The 27,033-nt window shown below is 48.1% G+C and overlaps 2 protein-coding genes across 5 annotated transcripts; one reads left to right on the forward strand and one right to left on the reverse strand.

Annotated features, from left to right (window-relative positions):
- Positions 1 to 10,393, forward strand: ZNF207 (zinc finger protein 207). 4 transcript variants are annotated; one of them, XR_013637278.1, is made up of 13 exons: positions 1 to 164; positions 1,402 to 1,528; positions 1,911 to 2,049; positions 2,549 to 2,698; positions 3,278 to 3,341; positions 3,490 to 3,569; positions 4,070 to 4,185; positions 4,789 to 4,875; positions 5,434 to 5,703; positions 6,098 to 6,212; positions 6,450 to 7,093; positions 9,262 to 9,304; positions 9,612 to 10,393. XR_013637278.1 is itself a non-coding variant. In XM_078861792.1 (11 exons), exons 1-11 carry the CDS (start codon positions 124 to 126, stop codon positions 6,638 to 6,640), a joined length of 1,380 nt encoding a protein of 459 aa, XP_078717918.1. In that variant the 5' UTR covers positions 1 to 123; the 3' UTR covers positions 6,641 to 7,757. The 4 variants fall into 4 exon arrangements, 2 of the variants coding, with proteins under 2 accessions (XP_078717918.1, XP_078717935.1); XR_013637277.1 differs by having other exon boundaries at positions 9,262 to 10,393; XM_078861792.1 differs by lacking the exons at positions 9,262 to 9,304; positions 9,612 to 10,393 and having other exon boundaries at positions 6,450 to 7,757.
- Positions 9,869 to 26,947, reverse strand: SCPEP1 (serine carboxypeptidase 1). The gene is made up of 13 exons (XM_078861779.1): positions 26,723 to 26,947; positions 23,686 to 23,813; positions 22,925 to 23,014; positions 21,687 to 21,842; positions 20,320 to 20,394; positions 19,642 to 19,714; positions 18,926 to 18,963; positions 17,276 to 17,404; positions 15,424 to 15,520; positions 13,689 to 13,802; positions 12,295 to 12,432; positions 11,547 to 11,704; positions 9,869 to 10,970 (listed from the first exon to the last, which is right to left on the reverse strand). The coding sequence occupies exons 1-13, from the start codon at positions 26,829 to 26,831 to the stop codon at positions 10,890 to 10,892; spliced, it is 1,386 nt and encodes a 461-aa protein (XP_078717905.1). The 5' UTR covers positions 26,832 to 26,947; the 3' UTR covers positions 9,869 to 10,889.
- Between the last annotated feature and the right edge of the window lie 86 nt (positions 26,948 to 27,033).

Raw genomic sequence — 27,033 nt, forward strand, 5'->3', positions numbered from 1 at the left:
AGTTGGGGCCCCGGCGCGCGGTGGACGCTGGGAACGGGACGCCGCCATTTCGCGAGGCTACCCCTAGCACGAATCGCGAGGCTTCGTCTGCGCAGCTTCCTCCGGCTCTCTCGCCGCTTTGCCATGGGGAGGAAGAAAAAGAAGAACGTGAAGCCCTGGTGTTGGTATCCTTTGCGACGTATGGTGGCGGCGCGTGGGGGGGGGAGTCTGAGATGCGGAGGTTGCCAACTCCTGGGTTGGGCCCGCTGAGGCCTCGTGTAGGCTGAGGCCTCGTGAGCAACTAGGCGACGTAGGCAGCTACAATAAACTCCTCACGCGTTAAAGATTTGTTCTTACTTTAACCACTTGTCTAAGGTGTGGCACGCGCGTGTATCGGCGTTTGACGGTGACTTGGCTGGGCTTTTTAGCGCCGTGGTGCGATACGTGGAGTCTTGGGAGTTTACCGATTGAAGCTGTTTGGCGTGGGGGTGGGGGTGTTGTCATGGGATGGCGAGGGAGGTTTGAGGGGAATTAGTTTAGTGTTCGCATTTGTGTTGGAGGGACATGATGAGCAGGGAATGCTGACATATAAGATGGCTTTGGAGGATAGTAAGCGGCGGAGGATGATCAGGGGGATGGAAGGTGGATGGCGAGGGAGGTTTGAGGGGAATTAATTTAGTGTTCGCATTTGTGTTGGAGGGACATGATGATGAGCAGGGGATGCTGACATGTACGATGGTTTTGGAGGATAGTAAGCGGCGGAGGATGATCAGGGGGATGAAAGGTGGAATGAAGAGTGATGGGGGGGGGGTAATGCATCATGACGAATGGGAACCAATGGCGCGATTGCTGGCGATGTGGACAATGAGTTTGATGAGGCAGAAAGATAAAGGATGTTGAGAGTGATATGAAGGAGGGAGGTGATTAGGGTCATTTGGGTGAAATGGGAGAGATGAATGGAGGAGGGTCGAGAGCTGTTGACGTTGGTATGGGGAATACGGATAATGAGGTTGAGGTGATGTGGTATGGCAAGAATGCAGTGGGTGGTTAAATAGGGTGATTGTGATACCCGATGAAATGCGGAAAAGTATGAGGATATGGATGATGAGGTGAAGGAAGTTTAGATTGAGGGGAATGTGGCTATTGAGCAAAGAATTTGGGTCATTTTGTCACCAATAACGGTATGTCATTTACTCGGTACAATATGTACATTGATGAACAATTCAAAATGCATCTGCAACATCTTAGGAATTGTATGGTCTCGATCAGTCAACGTTCACACACTGCGTTATTCACAAACTGTTTTAAAACCATGTCGAATTTTCAGAAGAGAATATTAATTCAAGTATTTGCATGGGCAGTAGTATGCGTGGCGTGTTGCGATGTTGCGAGGGGTTTTCCTGAACTGCACGCCTTACCCAGGTACTGCAACAGGGAGTTTGACGATGAGAAGATTTTGATTCAGCATCAGAAAGCCAAGCATTTCAAGTGTCACATATGTCACAAGAAGCTTTACACCGGGCCAGGTCTGGTCATTCACTGTATGCAGGTATGTTTTTGGTGCGCTGTTTTTCCGGTTTTTATGCACTGCATTTGGAGACATTTTTTTATTTATTATACTTTAAATGAATCTGTCTTGTATAATGATTCAACCTTTTAGCAATTCGATGGATTGTTACAAAGTGAGGTCCGGATTGAATTAGATAATTTAGTTATCTTCTGTCTCATTTTTATACTTAGTCCCATAAGTGCAAATGTAACAGTAATTTTGCTAAATTCTCACAATGTATGTAGTCCTAGCCCAAGAATTGTATTCGGAATGTATCAATTGTTACATTCATCATTATTAAAACACTTATTTATATAACTGTATGAGTACAATGCAGCTGGAAGAATAAGTCGTTATTTTTTCTCAATAATGGTTCTTACAGGTTCACAAGGAAACTGTTGATGCAGTGCCAAATGCTATTCCTGGGAGGACCGACATCGAGTTGGAAATATACGGCATGGAAGGTATCCCTGATAAAGACGTGGAGGAGAGACGGCGTATGATGGAGCAGAAGTCGCTGGGTAAGCGTAGAGTGCCACGTGCGTGTTGGTGTCACATTGTAAATACAGCCAGAAAGTGCAATTCGATGGTTGGCTACGTGCGGTGCGAACGAAGTTCAACAGCATACACCCTCCAGCACCAACACATTGAATCCCCCCTGCTCCCAAATCCCCAAGCGAGCTCTTTTTCGATTCCCTAGTCTCAACAGTGGTGACCGATCTGATGCAGCCTCGAGGCCCAGTCTCTTCCTCAACACAAGGTTCTCTAGCACAGAGCACCTACTGGGCAGGGTCAACCAATTGGAAGCAAGCCACATATCCAAAGTGGTGCCCTAGTTGGGTTTCCTGTGTCATGTGTATGGCAAGCCATCTCTTAGTTTTCAGGGGTAGCCTTTGGTTAGACACAAAGTGGTCTCATCGGTTCTCCAATATTCTGTAACGAGACCTGGTAAGAAAGTGCAATCATGGCCTCCGTGGTTCCCAGTTTGAGGATTGACACAATTTATCTTTGTTCTTACAGAGGCCAAGAAGAAGCAGAACCAAACCAGCCAGGAGAACTCTGAAGAGAGCGAGGATGAAGAGCCCAGCACCTTCTCTGGGCAAACAGAGGCTGCACCCCAAGCCGCACCTGCCATACCCACCATGGCTCCTATGCCCAACATGATGCCAGGTGAACAACTTTGTTCTGTTCTCTTCCAGTAGAATTAAGGCGTGACTCTAAAAACAAATAGCGCTTGCACGTTTTAAACTAGGCTGTGTCTCCCAGGCTGGCTAACATATGAGTTTGAAGCCACTTGCATTAAACCAGATGGATATCTGTTTTAATGCATGTCTTTTGTTGAAGAAAAGAGAGACATCTGGTCCAATTGGGCTTTTATAATGGTTGTAAAGGTAGTTCTATGTAAACTGACTTTCAATAAACATTCGTTTTCTGTATTTATTAAATATCACTATCTGCATCACCAGTGTCTTGAGCCGATTTAAAAATCCTGTTTTTCTTATTACTAAAGCCTCAACTTTTCAATCGGGACCCATGGCCTAGTTATCTGTTTTGTCTTTTTAAACTTATAGTCAAATAATATTTTTTTTTCGTAGTTCTTTTTTGTCCTGTTCCAAGATAAATTGCGTTACTGCCTGATACGTGCAGCAGCCTTTGACATTCGCACAATTTCCACATTGTCGTTTAAATATGTATATATATATTTTAGTTTTTGCACCTTCAAAAGCTAATGTGTTCTGTATTGTTTAGGGATGCCAGCAATGATGCAAGGAATGCCACCCATGATGCCAGGGATGCCACCGATGATGCCAGGGTATGTAACAAATCACCATGAAATGCAACTTGAGCTTTAGTAGATCTGAATGCCAAGATGGAAAGCCAACCATATTGGTCAGAGTAATTGGGTTCAAGATTTGGTCTATTGTTTACTAATGTATTTGCATTTTTTGTGGTCTTCAAAGCATGATGCCTATGGGTGGGATGATGCCTCATGCGCATGGAATGCATCCGATGGTGCCTGGAATGCCGCAGGCCCCTCCAGGTGAGTGAACCAAACCCTCAGATCACATTGGGCATGTTTGTTTTGGCCATATTCTATCTCTTGAGAGTAAAAAAAAATCAGTTGGACTGCAATCTTTGTAGCAGGGCTTCTGAGACATTTGAGGTCACTTTCAGAGATTTGTGATGTAATCCCTTTATCTTTACCCACAGCTGATATTTTAACATAAATTTGTGCATTTCTTTATGAATGTTTCAAACGGATGAGTACTTAATCACATGACACTAATACCACTTGCACTGTGACATGCAGTCAGAACTCTTCAACATGCTCCCATACAATAATATTATATGTTGGTCTTCTCATGCATTCATTGCCACCCACTCCTTTTGCCTCAATCCCAGTTGCCACCCCCTGTCACATCCAGTGAATCACCTTTCACGTGAGCACGCGGTGTTCTAGCAAAACATCCTTTTTCCACATCCACACTTGGGGATGCGGTTACCCTGTCGGCTTCAATAATAGTTTTTTGTCTGCGATAGGCTACGCACCACGTCCAGGGTTGATGCCTATCCCCGGGCAGCACAACGGGATGCCTCCACGACCGGTCCTGCAGCAGCCGCCGGTCACCAAGCCTCTCTTCCCGAGTGCTGGGCAGGTGTGTGAACAGTGGTGCATACATTCTCATGCCAACAAGACCGGGTCAATTCAGGACCGACTATGCTGCCTTGTGTTCCTTGGCTTTATTAATGTTGAAGAATTGGCCTGTTTCATGAAGCAATCCAGCATCATTTGTTTAAAATACTCCCATTATATCTTGTGCACAATGTGTAGCTTGTACATGTATAGCCAATTTTTCAGCCCACTGCTGTATTAGGGTCTCCCCCGCCCCCCCCCCCCCCCCCCCCTTGTGGTGATCATAGGGCTGATTCGACTGAACTTCACACCGGTCATTGTAGGTTGTAAAGGTGGGCAGTGCAGATACGAGATGATGGAAATCCGTGACAAGAAAGACATTGTATTCACTGACCTATGCCGACCATGTAGACTACCAGCCTTTAGCAACCTGTTGTACATGCTGGTCACTCATCCAAGCACCATCCAGGCTCAACCCCGTCAGTGGAATGAAAAAGGGCTGCTGTGATGAGGTCGCACAAATTCTGTGCGATTTGGTCATAGGCAATTTGTATCTTATATACTAGAAAAGAACCTTATCCTCTTTATATTAAGGTTTTCCTGTTCTTTCCTACCTCTCTGGTAGATTTCTTCCCACCTGTCCACCGCTGTCTCTTCTTCTATTACGTCCTCTTCGGCCTCTCCCTCTAAATCCCTCCCTACAGCATCACAAGTAAGCTTTGTGCACGCTCTGAAGAGCCTTAAGTGGTGCATGCAGTTTAACCGTTACATGTTCATCGTAAACGTTGCGGTTTGGATTTGTTCTCGCTGCAATAAATAGTGTAGAAGTCCCTGCCATCCACAATCAAACTGTTGTGTACTAATATTGTACCTCTGTTTTTTCTGAATTGGATTCTAGAAACTGTAAGTTTACACTAAATTGCTTATAACTGTTCACCTTAAATGCCAATAAATAAGTTGATAAATAACGACTCTTCTGTTACCTTGGGTTTATTGAATAATTTTTTTATTACAATTCCCTGAGCTATTTAGATATTCACTAAATGTGTTTATGGAACTGGTCGCTGAAGTTTTTGATTCCATTTCAGTAGACTTTGCCTTAGATTAAGATGTGATATTGACGATTAAATTAGTGCAGATTACATTTTCCATTTGCATCTATGTGTGTTCTTCATCAGTGCCTCATTTGTAATTCCTCTTGTCTACGAGTGTGACGACACTTGAGCATTGTTGACACCAGACCTACCTCAACCTCGTTTTGCCCCCACAGCCCACCACGACATCGTCTGCGCCCGTGGGCACAGACTTTAAGCCGCTGGGCGGAATTTCACCGTCGACAGCCGGGTCGCCCCGTCCCACCTTCCCGGCGTACTCCCAGCAGCAACACCACGCCGCGCCGTCCACGGCGGGCGCCAGCACGTCGGCCCACGCTGGGGAGGCGGCGTGCAAGGCGCCTACGCTCGCGGCCAGTAAGCCTGCCGCTCTGAACGTCAACAGCGCCACGTGCCGGCTCATCCACCCGGACGAGGACATCTCGCTGGTCAGTGGGCGCAGCCACCGCTGACGAGCAGCGTGGCCCGGTCGCGATGAATTGTCGCGCTGGCAAAAAAAAAAACGGTTGGTGCGTTTGTCCTCTAGTGTGAACTTACAGTTACCTGTGCTGCGGCCTACCCCTTCCCCCACCACCACCCCCTTCAGAGATAGTGCGCAGTAAGAATTAAGAAATGATATTCCCCCTCGGGTAAGAGTTGTGTGCCCAACATGCTCCATCCCCACAGCATTTTCCTTTAGGATTGGTGTTCTTGAGCTGCACATTATTGTTCACAAACCTATACTCTTGTAGTTAAATGTTGTGATGTGATAAAAGACATTTGCTTAAATGCTTTGATCCGATTGCCTTATTTGCTTGGATTTAATTTGAGTTACTTTTACAGGAGGAGAAAAGGGCGCAGATACCAAAGTACCAGTGTAAGGTACCCATGTATGGCCAGACCGGGATGGGGAACATGGCTGGAATGCCTGGTATGAGGCCACCTGGCCCTCCGCAAGGTAACAAACAACATTTGTGGCGACAGTGGCCTGGTGTCACAGTACATGCTGCTCTCACGCCAAATGGGCTTCCACATTTTCCACACACAGTAAGCATCATTTGATGTACAAGGAATGTTGGAAAAATACACTTAAAAGCCACCCTCACTTGATTGGTCAATGGAGACGACTGTTGATGTTTTAATTGACAGTGTAGCTCATTGCTATTTGTGTCTGTTGCTTGTGTGTGTGTGGCAGGTCCTTACGGTCCCGGTCCACAGGGCATGCCCAGGTACCCACATCACCCTGGGGGCATGGCCCCTTATGGCCAGGGCCACCCACCTCCTGGGCCACACAGGATGCAGCCATATAACCCTGGGCCTCCTCGGCCCCCCATGGGCATGCCGGGAATGAGACCTCACATGATGGGTCATGGCGGGCGCTACTGAGGCATCCATCCATCCAGCTGTCCCCGACCCGAGCCAGGAGCAGCTAAGTAGAATGTGGCATCGCACCAATGTGACCCACCCGTACAGAAGTAATATATGCTTGTGTTTTGATCCCAGGACACATTTGCATGCAGCCTACCAGAATTTCTCTACAATTCATAAAAGTTGCCATTTAAAATACCAGGGTAGGTAGACATCTGAAGGAAAGCATAATTTTTGAATATATATGGTTAGATGTCGGTTGTTCATTTTTGTGTTTGTCATTTGACGATGTTGGCGTTGACTTTTTGAATTTAACCTGGTTGTGTACTTGTGTACTTGAACATAACTTCTCCTAATACACAGCACATCTGTTTACCCTTGGACTTATTTCTGTTTAGTTTTTAGGCTGAGATGGAGTCACTTCACTTGCCTTGTGTAAAGGACACGCTGCAGTCTTGTAGTTGTGCCAAGGCAAGTGGAACTTTTAATACCGCAACTCCAGTCAGATGATCGATATAGAGTGGGAAGGTCCTTCACAGCGATACTCGCTGTTGGACTCTATCAATAGAGTCCCCAAACACAGTTTGGCGAGGGCCTTTCTCTGTTACACTGATTGCCGTGTGCAGCGGAGAGACAGCTGTCAACGTTTTAATTGGAGAACTTGTTATTGGTCCACACAACTTTGTCGGCACGAGGTGCATTGATATTGTTATCTCGGATTGTTGTCTTATAAGAACTCTTTAGCTTAGTTTAAAAACATTTTGGTGAGAATATGCTCATAGCGGTTACATAATTGTTCCTTCAGAGCCAAGCACAAAATCCCCTTTCACATTCGAGCTGTCTCTCCGCTACTGCCAAGTTGTAGTATGTCCGGATGTGAGCCTCTGTTCAGGAAACAAAAGGTATAGTACCCAGCCCTAGTTTTAACAATAAACACTTAACAAGTTTGATTTGTTTTACATTAGAGCCCATAGACATGGCAGAATGTAAATAAGCACTGCTTTTGCCCCCCTCCCTCTTGACGGGAACCAGCAAAAAGGTTTGTGGATGCAGGTTTGTGACCTCGATTCTTGCTGTTCTTGCTGTAGTTGTGTATTCTGTTCTTACACCAATAAAGTCGTTGGCCTGAGGAACACGCTGCTACGTGTAACTGGTTTGTACCGCACCTGCACTTGGGTTAGCAAAAAAAAAATTCCGCCCCTTCCCACGAGTTATCCGCTCTTCCCTTGATCCCGCCACCCCCCACTACGAGTAAGTTCTACATTGCTCGAAGGTAACACGTGTGTGACTGCGCCATCACTTGTGTGGATGAGGTTGCTACGTAACGTGATGCCTGACCTCCCAGCAAAAAAAGATTGGCGGTCCGCCTGTACGTTTTTGGTAATGCACATTTCGCTCTGGAAATAATTGCAAAAGCAGTACATTTATAACAACCAACGCATCTGCACGTGCGAATATACATGTCAAAAAGGGTATACGTTGGAGTATGTTGATTGTAATCCACAGCCGCACTTGCATTTGCATTGGGACCCTGACGACTTAAAAGTTTAATATCCCTGGTGTCATCACGTTCGTGTGCCATAAGTGTTGTGTTTAACAGCGTGAAGTTATATTTGTACTGTTTTCCTGCTGGAGAGTTTGTGTTTAAGCCAGAAAATGGTTTGTGAGGTCTGATTTGAAATGGGCAAAAGTGAAAATGTGTACGTTGATGTTTTTTCTTTATTATGTGGAAGTGAGGACATTGTTGGAAAATGAAGCATTTCTGATCACTAACGAATTCTCTTGGGAAAAATTGGGAAATATTACAACTTGGGGTTTTTCAGATGCAAGTCGGCCAACTTTTAGTTTAAATCCAGCGATTTCTTCACTGCAAATACAGCTATTATTTGAGTCTTTCGGTAAAGTCACGTAGATAGAAATAAAAACCATCAGACCTGATGACGATTGCTTGCGTTGCGATCAAAACGTCATGATATTTTAATTTCTATCTACGTGACTTTACCGAAAGACCCAAAGAATATGAATTCCTGCAGTCACGAAAGCCTTAAGTCAATGCCATTACAGCTGTTTATTGTAGGCATTGTTACGAGGGGTGTAACGATACAATTTGCGTGCAGACGTTGGAGGCTGTTGCATTCACCATGTTAACATGGGAATTTTCTCTCAATTCCCGACAGCTTAATCGCCTCTGATTTGTTATCAACATTGATTTGAGATGTTGCATGATGAACAAACTCTGTCCTTTGTTGTGAAACGTTATGGGCGAAAGCAAATATAAACAAAACCCTGTCGACACTTAACAAAAATTTAGTCCCAACATTGACTTTCCAGACGCATGTTCCCAGCAACATTTTAAGTCGGCAAACTGCACAGATTTCGACCAGAGTCTTGTCACCAGATCAGTGTCGAAAACATTGCAGTTTGCTTCAATATTGGTTAGTATTTGTCTTGGAAAGCCAATCGGCTGTTGGACTTTAAAAAAACATGTATTTTATATATGGGGGATTAATCAGTTATGGTTATATATGCTTTTGCAGTCTGGTGCGTTGTGGGTTAGGATGGGGTGGTGGGCGGGGGGGGGGGAGTTGAGGGGGCTGATCTGCAGGGTAACGTGGCGCTTCTCTTCTCGTTTTTTGTAGTCCTGCCGTTGGAGCGCGCAGTCACAGGGCTGCCCTCTTTGAGGCAAGTTTAACTTTCTTCCTTTTCCCCCCCCTCCTGTTCTCGGCAGCAGAGAATCGTGCGAGCGTCTGCGTGAACTCGTTAACGCTCTTTCCAGGTTCCAAAGTCTTTACAGCAAACTTGACTTTGCATCATCGCTCGGTAGCAACTATTAAAGACAATTAGCTCCTCACATAGAAATGTGCGTTTAAAACTCAATTTGGCTGCAGTCTACCTTTGCATGTTGAAGAAACGTGTCTGGGCTTGTAAATTGTGTGGCGTGTTTGGATGCTTGAGCTCGTTTGTTGTCTTGTCTCTCATTGTCTTTAAGGTTTTCATATTTGTCTGAGCCATAACTTAGTGTGGTGGCAGATGGAAGAACAAATGAAGTTTTGCCTTGCAGGTTTGTACAGGCTGTAAGTACGTAGCACATGGCTAATGTTTTGTGGAGCAGAGACGTAATTGCACTTCTCTTGAGGTGAACCACAGTCAATTTTATTTGTTGCAGAAAGTATGCTCGTGTAAATTGTAGAAGGGACCCAAAAGGCAACACGACTCTTTAAAGCCACTGTGAGCCCACAAAAGACAATAATTCACAGAATGCAAAATTTTATTTTTAATTACACAAAAATGCACATTCTCAAAATCAAAGTGTGTGTACCTGTTTGCACGTTTTCTAAATGTTTTCTTTAACATAAAATTGGACGGTGTTCACAGTTCACTCGGGTACAATGTGTGCTTTGATTGTTTTATTATTCCCCCGTGCATGAGTGTTGGTGTTTATGAACCCATGTCTACAATCGAAGGTAAACTATTTGAATTCCTCTTGAGTTTCAGAGTGAGGTGTGTCGGTTCAGCCAGGCGGAATCTCTAGGAAACTGGTATAAAACGACAATTGCTTTGCAATGAAAGTAAAAAAACTGCCAATATTTGCCTCCTACCACTCCAGATTTTTGAGTGTACCCTTGCATAGTATGCTTTGTAGTCATATAGTTTAGACCTTGCAGAGGGCTTGAAGCGGTTTAAAAAAAAAACTACCTTGCAAGAGAATACATTTTGCACATCCGTGTTTTTGTTAGTCTGTTACAACTTGAGAATAAAAGCTTAATCGAATTGTCTTGTTTAATTTTTTTATTGTGTAAACTTAATACAAGTGGAACCATTGTTTCTGAAAATTACGTGTTTGTACAATGATTTAAAAAAATGGCTTTAAAACGATACATCTACAAAATTTAAAATATTTTGTCAGGGAAGCAACACTTTACATCAGCTTTCCCAGTTCTCTATTACTGTCCGAAGTGCTTTCAGGTTGTACTGAATCGTATTTGGTGCCACGTCTTGACTTTAGTTTCACGTTTTGGGGAGCTTTCGGAACTGGAGTTCTGAGAATAAGTTTGAGAAGCTTCCTGCTTCAACTGAAGTTACTGAACTTAAAGATGCTGACGAAGCTCCTCCAGCACGTGGAACGACACGTGCCGAACTACATGTGCAGTACAATCTGAAAACGCATCGGAGCAAAAATTTGACTGCATAGTGAAATGTTGTGGTTATTGCATAGTTTTTGCAGTGCACAAACGTAACCCCATTTGGGTTTTTTTATTGGCGGCGTTTAATGCTCGCGGAGAAGAGACTCCTGACCCGTAACTCTGCGGAGCAGCTCCAGGGCTGTGTCGCCCTGATCCAACGGAACCTGAAAGGACATGACACATTGACACGTCTACAGTACATGTGAATGTGTTCAGCTATCTTGTAAATCGATTTGCTGGATGAGGGCATACCTATTCCGGTGGGGTTTATTTAACCATACTTTACCATCATGAGACCTTTTCCAGTACCAAAATATAAGAATAGGTATTTCCCCTTTTTTTCTGGCAACAAAACTGAAACTTTTTTTACAAGGAATCATGTCTGCATTAACCACAATACTTGTGGTCAGAATGCAAACAAAAAACACTGATAATAGATTTTTGTTGTCAGAAAAAAAGGGGAAAAACCTATTCTCATACTTGACCAGTGCGGTTTTGCAGGTGGGGAGCACAGAAACGGTACAACTGGTTTTAATGCAGTGCATTCTGCTGTCCACTGTTGCACCAACCTACCCGCTCAATAAGCTCCACTGGATAGCTTGCCCCTGCTATAGGATTGTGGAATTTACACCATCTTGAGTATAAACTTGAGATGTGTGCAACCCCCACAGCTAACTTTGAGCAGAAAATAAAACGTAGATGTTTTGATTCTAGACATGTAAAACTGCCTCTCGCCTCACCATGTGTCCGGCCTTGAGAATCCAGTAGAAGGTGAAGTTGCCGTAGCTCTTGTGGTAGGCCACGTTGTCACTTGAGACGAGGGACAGGGGGCTCCACTTGAGCTCGTTGAACGCATCGAGGCCTGGCCACTTCATCTTCTGCACCCAAGACTCCTGCCCTGTAGGAGCATGAGATCAGCGTGCAGTGTCAGAACCTGACTGTGATCGGACCGTGCGTGCAATGTAACTGCTCCAGGCAACGTGTTAAAGACACTACGGCAGTGCCGATTTTTTAAGACCAGCGGTGCTCAACTGCAGTCGCACAACTCGTGACTTTAAAATAAAATTGTTAGGAGATTGTTTATATATCTAGTATGATGTCTCATGTAGATGGAATGGCAGGCTCCATGCTGGAATACACCTGTCGGCACAGATCTGCGTTACCCCTGCGGAGGGTAGAATTGGACTTTGAAATGCCTTTCCACACATCTTAGCGTTCAATAACAACAATAGCTATAATTAGGGCTTTCTGTTACCGAGCACACTTAAAGTATAAAAGCAATATATCCCCTTCTAGCACCCAATCGGTAAAACATCGATGGCGAGCCGTTTCAAAGTGACAGGCCTCGGTTGTCCGGGGGCCATGTGATGAAATGAAGCTTGCGGGTTGTAGCTGGGCTGTCGGGGTCAACGGTTCCCCACCCCTTGTAATCGCGTGTCAATGTGCCTGTGTCCATGCCGGTTTTTCCCGATTGCCGGCAGCGTTTACCCAGCGTGTCCACGATGAGGTCGAGCTGCCCATTGTAGACGGTGACCTTAACCCCGCTCGACAGCAGCTCGTCGACCATGTCAATGACCGGCTTCATGAAGTCCGCGGCCATGTTCGTGAACACATCTTCCGACTGGCCTGCGGGGACACGGTCGGGTAGAATGAGTGGCCACCGAAAACCGTCGCTTCAAGCAGGAGTGCGGAGTCTTTCTCCTTCCCGAGGGCAGAACATTACTTTGAAATACCTTGAGTGGACCTGCACGTTATCAAAGAATAATGTTATTAGGGCTTTATCCCGATATCTGCCTCCTGCTTTCCTCTACCAGGAAGTCAATATTCACTTCTAGAACCCGATTAGCACAGCCAAGATGTTTGCGGCGACAGTTGGCTATTATTTTGGACGTGGTTGGCTTCACGTAGCCGTGGGCCGTGTGAAACGAAGTCACGGCCGTGTGTGGCCCATGCGCGGGCGACTCGACCCAAGATCTCGGCGGCACCAGCTCGGCCCTCTTGACATTCCCGAGCCACCTGTGGCGGTGAAATGGCCTATGGGGTGGCGCGTTCGCCGCATGTTGCAGAGATTCACGGTTCGAATTCGGTGGCCGTCCTGTTCAATAGAGTGGACATTAAAGATCCCCCGACGTCTCCTGCGTTCCGCCCCTTTCATGTGGTCCCGGCGCGCCGGAATGTGGATGCTTGCAGATTTTTGTTGTATCCCGTTGTTGGAATCTCCCGGTGTCGTTTGCTGGGCCCCGCATGTTGCAAATATAAAACATTTCCCCTGACGTAATTCGCAAGCGTAGGCCAGAGTATGTCGGTGTCATCGTCCAAATTTGTCGAAGTAGAAACTTAAATAACTCAATTGGGACTACTCTATACATGACATTCATGGCTTCCTACGAGTAGACTAATGCTCGTGGTCACTCTTGGGTGAGATCGCGCAAATGTAAATGTAAAGCCACCTTTGCCCGAAATGCTACGTGTTAAAGATACTCATCATGGTCTCGTGAGTTCTCACCTGATTAAATACAATATATTCGAAACCTAAAATTGAATCCGGTCACCTCGACTAAATGGTGGGTGCTGGGGTGTAGGCGCATCCCCAGTGGGGAGCGAAGGGTAGCGGTTCGCGTGTTGCACGATAAACCTGGCGATCCGAGTTCGATTCCCGCTCACGGCCAACACCAGCAACGATAATCTGAATCGGTCCTGGGCCTGCCCTAGGTCGACTCTGCCTCAAATGAGTATCTGGTACTGTGTGTGAACAAAGGCGGCCAGGCGTGATGCTGGCCACCCACCCACCTCGTGTTCTGTGCCAGCCTTCATGGGTGCTCGCTAACAGTACTTACCCCAACAGTCTGTTCAGGCTATATGGGGGACCTTTGTTTTCATACCTCCCCACCGTACGTCCTCCGGGATGATTTCCAGCTTCTTCCGGATGGCTCCGTTCATGAGCTGGCTGAGCGCCGCCTGCTGCAAGTGTCCAACGTGAGTCTGGTAGAGTTTGGCTGCAGCAGTAAAGACGACGCACACGTCAGGATGAGTCTCATTTGCAAGAGTGACATCACTACAAAGATCCCCTATGTATCCTGTAACAGACTGCGGGGGCATGTGCTCTCCGCGGGTGCTTATCAAGGCCAGCACCGCGCACACGATGAGTTGGTGTGGCCGGCACCGTGCCCGGCAACCTTTGTCTTTTATTAATTGCATTTTTTTACCTACGTGACTTTACCGAAAAAACCTAAGAATATGAATCATTGCAGTCACGAAAGCTTAAAATCTAGAATTCCAATCTAGAACCTTTGTCTCTCCAATGATGATGGTCTCGCACCGCACCAAGTTCTGTTTCAAGGCTGAGCCGACATTGGGGAGGTCAAGGACCGGTGCAGACTATCATCATCGATGTTGGCTGTTAGCGGGAATTGAGCTCAGGAGATAGGATGTCCGTGAAAATTAAGTAATTTGCCCAGATGTCAAGGTTTTCCAAGAAACCACTCAATTAGCCATAGAACGGATTGACCTGTCACCCCAGCAACTGTCACGAATCGAGATCACAATTCATTTCAGTAATTTAAACCAAGTCTCGTTTTTTTTCCCCCATTTTCTTCTACATCGCTGGTACAGTTTTGCTCATTCCATTAGACTACGTTTCACAATTATAAAGACACGGTGATGGCTTTGGCAGGCCTTCAGCGGTGGATAAGACGATGGCTGCTGATGATGATAATGAACATTGCAATGTGTAGTTCCTGGCCACGTGAGCATTCGTGTGCCGGGATCTCGGTTTGACTCGGCTAAGCTTGGGTTGCACACATGGCAGAGGTCACGGTGACCATCTTCATACGGGTCCGTGATGGCACAGATATTGCGGCTTGCTCGCTGCTGGCCACTTATGAACCCAGCGCCAAGAAAAAACTCTTCATCCCATGGCCCATTTCCCTGCGGCGAAGCCAGCCTGTTTATCACATGGTTCAGAAGTTTGGTGGGCGGTTGTTATTTGTCCCATGTTATGTAAAATGTTTTGAAAATGTGTTGTGCATATGTCCGTGTGTGATTGTGTGTGTACGATGATGGGCCTCTGTGGAGGCTCGTGAAGGGCGCTACTGGGCAGTTGATATGAAGGCTATCCCCCCAGCAACAACAGAAGGCGGCGGAGCGAAGCTCACAACAACGAGCTGAGCGCCAGGTGGCTAAAACGCAGCAAGTTGACAAGAGTAGGCAGCACAGGTGGGGCATCTCTCATCTCAGTTAAGCCACAACACCCTGGGCTTGTCTCGTGGGCCATAGTGATGTCATCGCCACTTCGCATCGAATCGAATGCGAGCATTGTTTTGCACAAGTGCATTGTGGGGCGCAGTGGTGCAGCTCTTTGTGCACTCCACTACATACCAAGTGACCCGATTCAAATTCCCGGGTACGGCTATCGCCAGTGACGAGCGATATCAAGACCTGTCTTGGACGTCGCCTACATTGACTCAGGCCTCTGTACACATCAGCAGCGGGTAAACAAATGCAGTCGGGTGCCTCTTGGTTTGCCGTGCTTGCCTTCCTTGGTGCCATCAGCACTGAGTAGGCTATTGGTGGTTTTTTTTTTCACCCCACCCCACTTTGCCCCATGTACACACATACCAAGTGGTTTTTTCCGTGGTTTTGTAGCAGAGGTGTCCACATAGTGATTGGTCGAGTCTTGCGTGAGAATGTTGTAGAAGTTCACTCCGTTGGTGTACTGCAGCAACAACAACAACACAGTCTGGCGTTAAGTGTAGTGCACATACTGGTAAAACATCATTTTAATTCAGAGCAAGCTGGAGGTTGACGTTTAAGGCAGTCTACTGTGTGTAAATTCAGTATTTTCCTGGGGACAAGCAAACTTGATAACCGGATCACAAAAGCTCTTTGTCCAGAAAGTGCATTTTTTTTGTACGACTACGTAGATGCAAGTGGATTAAGTGGATGGATTTATTACATTTATTGTTGCAGATGAAAATAAATAAATGCACTTCGACAGAATCACCTGGAAATGTGTCAAGTCTCATCAGATCTCAGAAGCTAAGCAGGTTTGAGGCTGCATAGTGCCTCGATGGGTGACCACCACGCACGCCTCTGGCATTACACACACTCGACTGTGTCGTCACAACACAGTCACGACTCAATAACTCCGCTCTTTGTACTTGCACACAACAACAACTAACTTCACAGCCGCAACTCGCTTTCATTTTCATATTTGAACCAGCCGCATGTAGCGTCACGTTTTCTCTCCCACTGCACAGAATTGTCGAGTGTTTACGTGTTGAGGAATGAGTGCGATGATGGGCGCTTTATGTTGGCAGCCAATTTGCGGCCAGAAGGGCGCCACGTGTTTAAAACAAACAAAAAAGTAAACAATGGACTTGACACAAACAGGCTGTCACAGACAGTGCTATGTGGTGGCAGAAGCAACAGCAACCTCAGCTCTGCCACCCTCTTACTCGTCTCGCCGTCTTCACTGATTTATTTGTAACTTTTTTTGCTGTTGCGTGTGCCTTTTGCTTTGGCGACATTTCTTAATTTTTATTTATTTTGCTTGTCAAGCGTGCGTACGTGTGAAGGGGAGCGCTAGTGTAGCGGTTAGCGCTGCGCTGCGCTACGAACCCGGGGACCTGAGTTCGATTTCCGCTCACGGCCAACACCGGTGACGATTATCTGAACCGGTCCTGCGCCTCCCCTAGATCGACTCAGCCTCAAATGAGTACCTGGTGCGGTGTGTAAAAACATCGCCACTGAGGAGACGAAGGCGGTCGGGCGTGGTGTTGGCCACCCACCCCCTCGTGTGTCGTGACGGCCTTCATAGGTGCTCGCTAACAGCACTTGCCCCAACATTATGTTAAGGCTATATGGGGGATCTTTGTGTGTCTTTGTTGGGCTTCTTTCACGACGTATGTAGTCCACTGCGCGAATGTGGGATTTGATCCTTATGTATATAATGAATGTACAGCTTTGTGGGATGCTGTTGGCACGAATGACGCTGTATAAAATAAAAGTATTATTGTTAACCCATACCATGACCGGCGCGATGAAATATGGTCAAATTTGGCAGTTAGTTGTCATTCGTGAAGAGTTGTTGTGGCCATCGCGTGCCGGCGGCCTCGGGGTCCAAACTTTTGCCAACTTTTTAAAATGACACCGCAAAAATCACTCAATTCGGATTTATGCCCACAGCAGCAACCATCGCCCTCTGCTGACAGCCGAATGCCCCAGGGTCGCTCTTGCAAACGAGACTTTTTTTTAAAAAAAAAAGGTGTCAGTTTTGTTGCCAGATAGAAGGGTAAAAAACCAATTATCATATTTTTTTACTGGCAAATGAGGTTCCAATGGAGACTCTTCTCATCGCCTCTCGAGTTCTCGCTCGGTTAAACGAAGCGAGCAAAAAACCTCCCCCGTGTCCACTCGTGGTTTGCGAGGAGCGGCAATCGTGAGGTGGTGGGGGCGGGGAAACGCTCACGCTGGAGATCACGTCCTCCGCCAAGGACCAGAGTCGCGTGGCGTTGGCATACTGCCCCGCGTCGTAGGCCTCCTTCACGGCGTTGGCTGCCTCCATCACCAGCCTGAGGCCCGGCTTGTCCAGCAGAGACTGGTGGGTACGCGCACACATGTAAACGTACATGTAACACGTAGACACAATGACCCCTTCGCCCCGCCCCACTACCCCGTGTATATCCGACAACAGATTGTCAGGGCAGATGATATCCGTTCTAGATTTGAAGCTTTCGTGACTGCAAGGATTCATATTCTTAGGTTTTTTCGGTAAAGTCACGTAGGTAAAAAAAATTAAAATTTATAAAAGTAAAATAAAAATAAAATAATATAATAATATAATTTTATTTTTATTTTACTTTTATTAATTTTAATTTTTTTTACCTACGTGACTTTACCGAAAAAACCTAAGAAGATGATATCCGCTTGGCTGACTATGTCCCCCCCACTGGTGATGTTAACATCCTGCACCAGTTTCTCATTTTAAGGCCGAGTCGTCGACCTCGGGATGGCTCAAGACTGGCTTAGATAATCGTCACTGCACTGATGTTGGCTGCAAGCCGGAGTCGAACTCGGTTCGCCAGGTTCGTAGTGCAGTGCGCTGACCACTACACTACCGCTCCCCAGAGATATAGATCCCCCATATAGCCTTAAAAGTCTGTTGGGGCAAGTGCTGTTCACTACCACCTATGAAGGCTGTGACGCACACGAGGGGGTGGGTGGCCAGCACCACGCCCGGCCGCCTTTGTCTCCCCAGCCACGAAGCTTACACACCGCACCAGGTACTCATTTGAGGCTGAGTCGACACGCACACACGCACGCATGCGAGTCATCGCTTGGCACAGCAGACGCACCCACGATAGGGACGTCCATGTGAAATCCCTGACCAGTGACCGTGACTGCCAATTTTTAAAACAGCTCACATTTGTACGCGTTAGCACGTGACACAATAACAAACCGATCGTCATCGCCCGTTCCACGACAGTTTGTCCTAAAAATAGATTCACAAGCGCTAACCAGACCACGGGGTTGCCGATGTTAAATCAGACAAAGAAACCGATTTCAGCAAAGATCATTTGATGCTGCAATCGTGAATCTAAACACGTGGCTTCAAAAATATACGAGGGCTTTCGAGTCCCTGATTAGCTTCGATAATGATTACTACAGTTTAGGTTCTTAATTATTAATGAGCTGAAGTTAAAGCCCCGCATAACTGTGCTTATGTCTACATTTTTAAAACTGGTGTTAATGTGTATACCAAAGAGCAAATCCAACAGGAATGGGTCCAATCTCATCAGATATTACCTTTGGATAGTGCCAGGATGGGCAACCACCGTACCCATAACTTGTGTTACAGACTGTGGAGCTACGTGGTGGGCAGCAGAGGACAGTGCCAAAAAAAAATCCACCGTTGTACTGTGCTTCTACGCTTCCACCTCCATGCTACACGAATTCACAAACCCACATTGACCAGCGTGGTGAAGCAAGATCAAAGGATCCCCCCGCAACTTGTGCATTGTCAATTGTAAGGCATCGAAGCCGTTCATAAACCCTTGTCAGTTCTTGCGGACGCTGTGGCACGAACGCCCCAATTGAGCGCGGACGAGGCGAACCTTACCGTCGCGTGCAGATAGGGTCCCCAGGTCAGCACGGAGTCTGCGAAAACGAGAAGACACGAGCGTTGAAACCGGAGCTGAACGAACATCTTCGGTGGCTCATTGGTGTCAGAGGGCACCACCGGATCGCTCGGCTCGATTAAAATGAGTTCTCATGCGGTCATGAGTTGATTTTGGATTAGTTTTTTCGCTTAGTTTGGCGACAAAAATATTGCGTCTGAAGATATCAGGTATATCGGCTCGACCGTCACGCGATGAGCGTTACCCGGTGCAGCAGGGCGCACGTGGGGAAAAGTTCCACACTTTTGTTGTGGATAAGAGGTCACTTCGCAGCATTCTCAAAAGTAGTTCTGTAATGTCTCCTTCCACGGACCGCTACCTCAACACGAGGTGATGCGCTGCTGCTCTGCGAGAGCTCCAAACGGATTTTGCATCCCGTGACTTGATGCTCAGAAGCATAAAATCAGGGAAAAATTGTTACTATTTTTTATTTTTCCATCGAATTGGAGAAACTCAAGTGCAACCTACAACCAGCGTGACACGGCCGATGGGGATGTCACCAAACCACTCGTGGGAACGGAGGCTAAACCGTGCTCCCAAACATCTTTGTGCCATCCAATTAGTTACGGGGGGGGGGAGGAGGGGAACAAATCTGACGCATATTCTCTCCACACTGACACCACTTTTGGCCTTGATGAAGGCAACGGGAGACAAATACCGAGCGGGGAAATCCACGAGTCTCCCAACGCCACTCCCTTGAAGGCGCACGTGATCTCCTTGTTGTTGATGGCCTGCGGAAGGGGGTCAGTGAGGGCGTTATCAGAATCTGTATTTAGACTGGTGGAGGAATCCGATGAGCTATGAAGCTCTTTCTCACAGATGCCCAGTAGGGGAGGGTCAGCGGTAGTGGTTCGGGGGTTAAGGGGTCAGGGTTAAGTGCCGCATTGGTTTGGAAAATGTTTGTTCCCCTAGAGGGGAATTAATATTCGTTTCCACCAGAAAAACATTCATCGCCATCTACCTATCTAAACCCATAGATTAGGGTTATGGTAATGGAATAAAGTTTCGGGTTAGGGTCAAGGGATAGGTGCTACAATGGTTATGATAAAGTTCGAACCAAACAGACAGTTATGAAAGTGTAAAACTCTACTGAAAGCAAACTGATCAACTGCTTCATGGACATGTTTTCTTATACAAATTTGCTTGAGATTAACATATGGTTATTCATGTTGCTCGGAATACGCTCTTGAAACACTCGCCAGTGGCCAGAGCACATCGCCACTGCCCCTCAATTCCATTTCCTCCTCCCCAACAACCCCTTAACCACCCGAAAACCCACGGCCGCCTCCGTTTTTCGAAGCGGCAACAAATCCAACGGGCGAACTTCGGCCCTCACCTTCAGCAGCTCCAGCGAAATGGCGGCGGCCATCTTCCCTCCGTAGGACTCGGAGAAGATGTAGAAGGGGACCGTCTGCAAAGAAGGGCAAGAAAAACCCCCGGGGTCACTCCGACACGTCTGCAAGTTGAAGCGTCGGGGTCCCGTTCACCGGCTGGATCTCGGAACACGCAAGCGGTTCAGCGTCCATTTTATTTAGAGAGGAGTAGCGCTGCCGTTTTTAAAAAAATATTTTACTGCACACTCACCGCAGAGAACTGTAGCGACACGACCGCACTCTCCGATAGCTGACACCAAACTGTGCCGCACGCATCCTCCCGCGTGGCTTTTTACTTCTGATTCCATTCGATCCCGTTCCGATGACGTACACGTACATAATCGGAACGGGAGAGGGTTAACTCAGTTGGTAGAATAAATGGCGCAGGTCCCTCCTGCAAGCGAGACTTGGGCCTGGTCCCTTGCGCTCTCACCTGGCTACACGTATTGCGTGATCACGAGAAATCGGTCGCGGAAGATGAGCAAGTAAACATCCACAAGCTGAACCTTGGCCCCCGTGTCTCCACTAACAAATACATTATTTAATCTAGGATTGAAGCTTTCGTGACTGCAGGAATTACTATACTCATTGGTTCTTTCGGTAAAGTCACGTATGTAGAAATAAAATAAAATTTAAATAGATGACGACGTTTCGAACGCAACAAAAGCACTCGTCCTCAGGTGAAAATGGCGTAAACCACACAGCGAGGGAACACACAGAGGGACATCACACAGAGAGCACACCGAGAACGGCAAACTGCACGGAAGAAAATACAGCAAGAAGATGGGAGATGCGAACTCAGCAAACCTTAGAAACATAATGCGATGCAAACCAGTCGGCCAACAACACAGTGAGACACCAACCTGGTTTACCACGTATTTCAAAAGACTGCTAAATCTTGTGTTCATTATTTGTTGAGTCCATCAGCCCATTGGCTATATATAATCTTTCGAGAACCAATACTATCCAGAGGCGATTGTTTAAGGAAGTGAAATCCAGACCGGTTCACATCTCCTTGTGTCAAACTAATCATAGAACCACATTTCATGGGATGGTTTTTCTCTCCGGTCATTGGTGACTGGGCTGAGAACCTGGTTTAGTCACGGGTGGCTTGAAGCTGGAATCAAACTCAGTCGGGATCTCAGATGCTGCCGACTTCATGTTCCGACCTCTGAACGGTCACTCTTCAGACTCAGCGACTTCAGTCACAATCAGAGACTCTTTAGGCACTCTTTGGCCACTATCGGTCACGCGTGAAGGCGCTGCTTGAGAGCGTGAACCTGTCGGGAAGACGGCGGCGGGTCGCGCGTCCGACCGCGGCTCCCCTCACCTGGAACTCTTTGGCCTCGGCGAAGAACCCAGCGAGCAGCACGCGCATGTCGGTGGCCACGGTGGAGATGTTGTGCGCGTACGCGTCCTGGTAGGTGACGTAGCTGTAGCCCGTGCCCACGGGGTTGTCCACAAACAGCAGGCTGGCCGCCGCCAGCTGTGCCAGAGCACGCGCGGCAGAACGGCACACGGCATCACGACCATGGCATCACGGCACAAAGCGTCACGACCATAGCGTTACAGCACACGGCATCACGACCACGGCGTCACGGCACACGGCATCACGACCACGGCCTCACGGCGCACGGCATCATGACCACGGCGTCACAGCACAAAGGCGTCATGGCACAGGGCGTCACGACCATGGCTTCACGACCACGGGGGAAGGGGGCGGTGAGGGTACGAGAGACGTGACCCTGAGAGTTATGCTTGACGAGCCGCCACAGTTAAATTTGCGGCAGCCCGTTGCCAAATGGGCGATTGCATGGCCCTCGAAATAAAGTCGGCTTTGCTTTGTGTGACGGATGGGTCTCGTAAAAAAGATGCTCTGTGGAAGAGTTGCACTAAAAATGAGCATTGTCTGCACCAGCAAAGTTTATCTTGAGGGTGCTGCTGCTGCTGCCAAGTCACATGGTGGAGAATTATTTTTGATGTATGGCAGAGCAGTGTCATCCCTTCGTGTTAAGAAAAAAATAATAATGCTAATTTGTAACGCGCACGACTTTCACTTGCCCGAATGGCAGCGACCCTGAGACGCGGAGCCCAGCTCAGAGACCCGTTTGGTAAAAGTCCAATAACAGAGAGATATTGTTTGAGAAGGCGCTTAGAGGTAGGAAAAGAGTCAGCGCTGCGCAAGTGGAGGGGGATGGCGGCGTTCCAGGTGGAGGCGCCGACAACAGAGAAACGACGCATGGCGATCGTGGTCCCGACTCTCGGTGTCGAGAGTAACTCCTGGACAGAGCTACGGGGAGTTCTGGTGGTGGTTTGGAGGCAGGGCGTCAGGAGGTCCGAGAATGCTCAAATTTACGCGAATAATGTGACGAGACCCATTAACTCAATCCATGTCGTCACAGGTGGTTGAAAATCAGACTCGAAGTTGGGGTTTCAGTGGTGCCAGACCAGTAAATGCAGCAAACAATGCCCCTTCTTCTGAGCAGAGAAAAGCCAACCAACTTGACAGACCGCGCTGAGCTAAGCCGAGTAAAAGTGTGCCGTTGATTTGCGTGCTTTTATCCTCACCCATGTGGTCTTCCGTGGCTGTAAGTTAACATCCAGCGGCCCGATCTCCTCAAAGTTCCCGAAGCCAGTGCCGGAGGCTCCGGGTCCACCCTGGGGTGAGCGGAGATATCGACACAGCACACACGGGCAAGGGGCTGTGACGCTCACAGCTCCACACAGATGGATTCAACCCACTGCTGTACTGCAGCATGATCATAAAAACACCCGAAGTGCCTAGGCAGTGCCAATCATCCCTCTGCATGTCACGTTTAGGGCACCACAATGGCGAGATGCAAACTGCCTCGCCTGGTATACAGACCGTGGGTTCAATCACAACCCAGACACCTGCATATTTGGAGTTTGCATGTTCTCCCCGTGGTCACGTGGATTTTTCTCCAAGTCCTCCGGTTTTCCCTCCACATTTAGGAACGTGTTTAGAGTATATGGCGGCTATACATTTACACCTCATAAGCCACTTAGTTGAGATATCATTTATGGACAGGTCGCTTCTGAAAAAGAGCTACATAGCTCAGTGGACCTTATCTGGTCAAATAAAACATTGTTTATATCTAGATTTGAAGTTTTCGTGACTGCAGGGATCCATACTCTTTGGTTCTTTCGGTAGGTATAAAATAAAATCAATGAAATCACGACGTCATCAGGTGACACAACCACAGCAAGAAACATTTGCTGCAATTCTACCGAAAGAACCAAAGGGTAAAAATAGTTTATAGTTTTGTAGCGTGCGTGTCTGTGGAGACGGAGTGGACAAGAGGTTATACCTGCAGCCACAGGACCAGGGGCTGGACACTGGCCTTCTTCGATGGGTACAGCCACCAGAACATCTTGGCCTGGGGGCGGATCGCCACATAGCCCCATTTTTCCTCGCCACTGCTCATCGCCGGCGCTCCTGCGGTGGGTCGGGGTCAGGGTGGAGGTCAAGCATTAACGTCAGGTTCATGTTTATAGTATCAACAGAGATGCAGCGGTCATCATCAATCGTGTGTCCTCAGCTGGACAAAGGCCTCGCCAAGCCGTCTCTGACGGCCACGCGGCCCGACGATCCACTCTGGCTCCTGCGCGCGAGATGATTTCACGCTGGAATAACAAGACTTGCGATGCTGCACCAGCAGCGGTGCACAGGCATAAATAACGACTCAACAGATTGGACAACAACACTGATTGTTACGCGTGTGCTCCCTCGTTCGGGGCGATGTTAATGAACAAATGTTACAACTGCAAAGCTGCATCTCCATGGAGGACGTACTCTCGGACGGGTTCCTTCCTTTGGCCACCGTGGTCCATCATCTCTGACCTCATCGTCGAATACAATTATACCCACGCGAGCGGTCTTATGCCAGGGGTGGTGGAAATTCCTCGTTGCTATGACGGGGGCCTTCCTGAGACCTTTTGGACAACGTTTACGGTGCGAGTGTGCCCCAATAATAGTAAAGTACACGCGTGTCGCTCACTCACGTGGGCTCACTGGAGAAAGAGTAAAGCCGAGGCGACGGGTAGAGGGGTAATGAGTGACATTGGGTGCGTTACGGAGGCCCAGATCAGGTGATTGCATTGTTTATGACAGCCATCAGCACAGACCGTGGGCGCTTGTTACCGAGTTTTATTATTAACAGAATGCACGACTCAGCAGTTTGTTTGGTTCAGCTCAAAACAAAATACGAGTTAATTAGTAATCAATTGGCACGTTTGCCCACGTGACAACCTTATTCATTGGTTTGCTCTGCCGGGTGGAGGACGGTGTACGACACACACTTTACTCACACGGCGATTTGACCGCAAAATCAATTATGAATCAATTATGAATCATCGAAAGTCTGCTAAATGTTAAATGTACCTATACAGCCTTTTCTCAATCCACTGCTGGATGAGTTCCATCCCACGCCACGGAGAAGGGGTTATTCTGACCATAACTTCACCAGGCTGGCCGGCGCGGATTTGGTGAAGGAGGCATAGACGTACGTGGGAGCATAGACGTACGGTACAACAATGGGTGTTTGCTGCGCTGCCCTGCGATTGCATGCAACGTAGCCTCACAGCACCTCCGATGAGCACGGTTGGCTACGTACGGTGCGAAAGAAGTTCAACATGCATCCATACCTGCTGCTGTGCATGACCGAAGCTAAGCGGGGTCGAGACTGGAAAGTGCTTGGATTGGGTGACCAACAATGCATAGAAACAGGTTGGTATCGGCAGCAGAGGGCGGTGCAGCAAAATTCATTCAACTCCACTGTGCTCCCACGACGAAGTCATTCCCTGCCTTCGCTCGCGCACCGACGAGTGTGTGGTGAAGCATGGTCAAATAATAATTGTCATGATGACGATACAAACAAACATCTATTATAAAAGCCCGGCGTTTCGTTTGTCCGTCAACTAAATTACAAGAGCCTTTCAGAAGGCCTGAATCAAAAAGTTATAGAAAGTAGGACCCCCCCCCACCTCCGCCTAGATGTGGGGGTGAAAAGTTGATCCAACATGTTTAAACATTTTTTATCGTGATTTAAACGTGTAAGTCATCCCACGGGATTCGCTCGCTCGCGTGCGGAGAGACATGACGACTCTTCGGACCACAGAGATGCGGACAGTAGCCACGTGGTGAGCCGGCGCCGACAATTGTACAAGCTCTGCGGTCCTCTATGGGTTAAGGTGTTATCGGCCGCATAATGTGGGAGGAAACCGGAGCACCCGGAGAAAACCCACGCGTGCGAGGGGGAAACACTCGATCCCATGCAGTCGAAACTGCTGGTGGATCACCACAGTGCTGGATTACAGGCGGCCACGTACGTAGCCACCATCGCACAGGCAATGATCGGCAAGAGCCTTTGATAAAAAAAGCGCAACACACTCGTAAATAACACCACCGCCTTTAAAAAAAAAAATCAAGAGAATATAATAGGTGACGTTTCTGGCAATGGACCTTCTTCAACACACACACACGGCGGTCAATAAAGGTTGCTCATGCACCACTCCCAACGCAGCATCACCAAATAATTCGCTTAAGTTGCACAATACAATGGAGGATTTTTTCTGAAAAACATCAAGTATATATATATTTTTTTAATGTGATTTATATTTAGCCAGACTTTTGCTTGGGAGGGGAGAGGGTTGCAGCGGCACTGCGGTGGTTGTCACGCTGCGTTACGAACGCGCCGACCCGCGTGACGAAAGTTTGAACCGGGTCTTGGGCCCTCCCTAGGTCGACTCAGCCTCAAATGAGCGCCTGATGCGATGAGAAGGCAGCCGGGCGCGGTGCTATCGGCCACCCAACCCCCATTCGTGTGCCGTGCGGGCAATAATAGGCGCTCGCTGACTGCAATTGCCCCAAAAAAAGTCCGTTACAGCGAAACGGGAGGAGATCTTTGTCCTTTTGTTATAGGATTATGACATAGCCGATGAGCGCGTGATGGACGCGTGTGTATCTGTATGTATAGGATACGAGACTGGGGTGGGGGAGGGTAGTGTCGTGGTTAAGCCGCGCTGCGCTACAACCCCCGGGCCGCCCGAGTTCAAACCCCGCACGCGTCCCCGAACACCGGTGACGATTCGTCTGGACCGTTCCTGCTGCGTCTCCCCTCCCTCCCCCCGGGGTCGACTCGGCCTCAAATGTTGTAAACATCGCCACTGGGGAGACAAAGGCGGCCGCGCGTGGCGGTGCCGGCCGTACCGTCCGCACGCTTCCTCGTTGTGCCGTGCCGGACTTTCGATCGGCGCAAGCCAAACAGCACCGAAAAACCAAGCATGTTTACAGCCACCCCCGGTGGATCTTGTTGTGTCTGTTGTTTGTTTGTGCGCCGCACTGACCCGCACATGGCCGCACCGGCCCGAGCAGCACCGCGAGGAGCGTGGCGAGCAGCGGTGGCACCACGAGGAGGAGGAGGAGACGGGGGGTCCGAGGCGCGGTGCGTTCCATCGCTGCTGCGCTCACTCGGGTCGTGCGCTCCGTCCTCGACGGAGGGAGCGATCAGCGCCGATCAGCTGCCTGTCACGAGGAACGTGCGGAAGAAGGAAGGAGGCGGCACTGGGTGGTGGTGGTGGTGGGTGGTGGTGGTGGGGGGAAGACCAAGCGAGTGACCTCAGCACGTCGGTGCGTGATGACGGCGGCGATGTTGGAG

This window comes from Lampetra fluviatilis, chromosome 1 (assembly GCF_964198595.1).
Source record: "Lampetra fluviatilis chromosome 1, kcLamFluv1.1, whole genome shotgun sequence".
Lineage (NCBI taxonomy): Eukaryota > Metazoa > Chordata > Hyperoartia > Petromyzontiformes > Petromyzontidae > Lampetra > Lampetra fluviatilis.